Source organism: Erigeron canadensis, chromosome 1 (assembly GCF_010389155.1).
Source record: "Erigeron canadensis isolate Cc75 chromosome 1, C_canadensis_v1, whole genome shotgun sequence".
In the NCBI taxonomy this organism is placed as follows: Eukaryota; Viridiplantae; Streptophyta; class Magnoliopsida; order Asterales; family Asteraceae; genus Erigeron; species Erigeron canadensis.
Genome location: NC_057761.1, coordinates 22,189,916 through 22,193,702, shown reverse-complemented (window position 1 = coordinate 22,193,702; position 3,787 = coordinate 22,189,916). Strand labels below are relative to the sequence as shown.

The window sequence follows — 3,787 nt, the reverse complement described above, 5'->3', positions numbered from 1 at the left end:
TAGACTCATGGGGTTTAAGGGAGCCTCTTTAACATTTCATTCCTACAGTTGATTACAGTAGGCATTACGCAATATAATAATGTAGAAGATCAAACCACCAGCAACGTAGCTACTATTCAGATTTTCTCACAAGAAGTCTTGGGTCAAACTGTAATAAACATCTTGGAGGTTGGTCAGAGAAAAAGGTCAAAAACAGTCACGGATATATCCAGATTAGCCCACGTACATGTGAGTTAAAGACTCTCCTTCCGAGGATGAAAAGCCTCATTTGGTTACCTGTCTATATAAGTAATTCAACACCAAAAATTTAACAAAAGGAAGCAGGATTCAACTAAACTAACAAACAATATATAGCAAGAAGGTTTATAACAATGAAAATAACCTTCATTGACATATAACAGATTTACAAGCATTTGACCCAGTAATAGGTTTTTTATCAGTACACTATACTTAAATGACTTGGTTCTACTCAAACAGACTCAATATCACCGGACTCTGTCTTCTCTCTAGTCTCTTTAAGAGAATAACTATGAAGATTTCTAGTAAAACTAGTGGTTGTATCCAAGAAATAAAGTACAAACGACATGATGATGCAACATATGAACATGGGTATTGGTCCAAAGATCCACAAAAAGAGCGGAAACGAGAAGTAAAATGCTCTCAGTCCAATTGACCAAAACAGGCTTCCACGATTTAAGTTCCTAGCAACATAACTTACAGGTTCTCTTCTGTCTATAAACGTTGGAACAGTGGCCAAGAAGCTGACGTGAGCATAGTACCGAATTGACTGCACATTGCAAAGAAAGGCAACAAGGAAACAGAGCAAGATAGCAAAGTATTTAACTGAAGATAGAAGTGGTGTTTTATTTCCATAGACTAATTGTGAAGCTGCATAGTTTGAATTTGAAGTGCTGCTCACAAAAACACTGATTATTGAACTTAGAGTAATTGCAGTTGTTGCTAGTAGAGTGGATGCCATTATATTGTTGCGAATCGTTTGAACTGCCAAGACGCCATTCTTTAGTGGATCCTGTAGGCAGGAGCAGCCAATTTGATCAGTAAGAGCTATCATAGTTCGAAGAACAATCAAATCTTCTTTATCATAGGGTAACACTAGTCTACCAATGGAGAACATTCAAAGCATAAAGACAAATATTACATATTCATATCTACTTCAACATGGGCCTCTTTACTTTTGACTTAACGAGCTTAATAAAAAATTACCTAATCCATTAAGTCAATTAAGAGTGTTTCTAGGGTTAATAAACAAAAATAACTATCAATAACCTAATACAGAAATTATTATTATTATTATTATTTATTTATTTTTTTACGGATTGTATATCGTCTTATCATGTCTTCGACAGACAGGTATAAACACTTTACCCTTTTACGGAGGTCCTTATGGAAGCAGTCTCTCTACCTTTGGGTAGAGGTAAGACTGTCTACAGCTCACCCCCCCCCCCATACCCCGCTCAGGGATTCGGTACAGTTGTTGTTGTTGTTGATTATTATTTTTTTGACAGGTGTAGATTGAACATCACAATGAGGGGTCTACACTATGTTGTCTTAACCGGGTCTACACTAGAGAGCCCTCTCACCCAATACCTTATAGAAGGACAAACCCTTTATTAATGGAAGACACGACAACTAATAGAAGTAAAAGCCTTGCCTCCTCTCGTCTCGTACCTGGCCCCAGGAACAAGCCTTAATTGAAGGCTTTCATGTGCTACTAAGCTATCAACCGAATGACTAATACAGAAAGTCAGAAATTATTTATCCATTCAGCAACTCAATCCACTCAAAGTATTTAATGACTAAAAAAATCAACGGGCCAGTGTTACACGATTTACTAATACCTTTTGCTTATCATATAGTGTACAATGCATAGTTTAAGTTAACGATATCTTCGATTTTGCTGTAATACCTGTTTACCCTTTTTTAATATATATATATATATATCCACCATTACATGTTTTTCATTCCATTTTTCCCAAATCAGACTTTAACCATATACTTTTATTACAAAAATTATCAAGACTTATGGTCTATGGATATAACAGGGGGTTCAAATACACATATACATGAAAATTGCACTAAATTACACTAGAATTATGCAGAAAAAAAGTCAAAAACTTGTTCAGTGGGTTCGATTGCACGCTCTCAAGTGTATAAATTAAACAAATTATCATAAAAAGGTGAAAAAGAAAAAAGACTTACAGACATCATAGATAAAACCCATTGATGTCGACTTTCTGCATTAAGGCCAATAACAGTTCTTCTGGGATGTTTTACCACAGTAAAAACAAGCCAAATATGATACAAAATCATAATCCCTAAACCCAAAGGCACCAATATGTAATCAACTTCCTTCTCTTCCATGATTGCCACACTCAGTCCTCAAAATGGAATTTTTTTGCTTTTTGTTCTTGGAAGGTTAAAGGAAAATGAAGGCATCAAATATATAAAAGGGCCACCTAAGTTAAAGTATGTACATATATAGGATGTGTATGTATGTGAGTGTTAAAGCTTGTGGTTGGTCATCTTTTAACGTAAATACTAATGTTTATGACCTTTTTGGATCAATGATTTTTGTGTATCATATCACATTTTGTTTGTTTGTTAGATTTGTATTTTTTTTTTTTTTTTGAAAAGTTATTTTGAGAAAAAAATATTTTTGAGAACTTTTGAGAATTTTTCAAATCAAGTCTAATCGATAATTATTTTTTACATAAAAATTATTTTTTGATTTTTTATAGAATAACTTATGTGTAATTTTGAAGTTTATAATTGTGTGGAGGCATGGATTATCATCCGTTATACAATTATGTGGAGATTTGGATTCTTGATCACATGTGCACGAATATTGCTATGATCACATGTATGCAAGTCGATCACATGTAATCATAACAATATTCATGCACATGTAATCAAGAATCCAAATCTCTACATAATTGTATTACGGATGATAATCCATGCCTCCACATAATTGTAAACTTCAAAATTACATATAAGTTGTTCTGAATACAATCAAAAAACAATTTTATGTAAAGAACAGTCATCGGTTGGGCTTGATTTGAAAAGTTCTCAAAGGTTCTCGCAAAAAAAAAGGTTCTCAAAATAACTTTACCCTTATTTTTTATCATAATGTTCTTTAGATTACTCTCACTTAAAATAAATGGTTTTATTAAACAAAACTTGAGATCTTTTGTTAAGTTGCATTAACTTAGTTTATACTTACCATAAAGTTAAAGGTGGATTTTTAATATCAAATGATAAAATCGTTTAGTACTTTCCTAAAATAAATACTCATTAATATTTTGTGGGCGACATACAAATTTATTTTTTGAAATCATATGTGGATTTTATTAATTTTCTTTATTAATCTTGTTTTCTGATTTTTTTTAAAAGTTTATTAAAAACTAAATTTTATCAATGCTTCCAAATTTTTTAATGTTTAATTTTAATATTTATATTTATATGAAAAACACGTTAGCTTAAAAATTTACTTATATTAACAGAAAAATATATAATTTTAAACAAAATATATATTTTATAAAATATATTAAGGTTTAAAACTAAAACTTTTAAGAGATAAGTATCTTGAAATGTAACAAATTTTGGACGAATGTCTATAGTAGGAAATAATTAAAGTTATGTATATTGTATGTAAACAATTCGAAATAATGTTTATTGTATGTAAGAAAATGTATCAAACCAATTAAAATCTGACAAGTGACATCTATAGATGGTTGTCATGTATGCTTTCTTACATACAATAATCATT

The 3,787-nt window shown here is 31.3% G+C and overlaps 1 protein-coding gene across 1 annotated transcript; it reads right to left on the bottom strand.

Annotated features, from left to right (window-relative positions):
• Positions 1-362: 362 nt before the first annotated feature.
• On the bottom strand, positions 363-2,448 carry LOC122585432. Its single transcript, XM_043757565.1, has 2 exons — positions 2,221-2,448; positions 363-1,030 (listed from the first exon to the last, which is right to left on the bottom strand). Exons 1-2 carry the CDS (start codon positions 2,380-2,382, stop codon positions 470-472), a joined length of 723 nt encoding a protein of 240 aa, XP_043613500.1. The 5' UTR covers positions 2,383-2,448; the 3' UTR covers positions 363-469.
• Between the last annotated feature and the right edge of the window lie 1,339 nt (positions 2,449-3,787).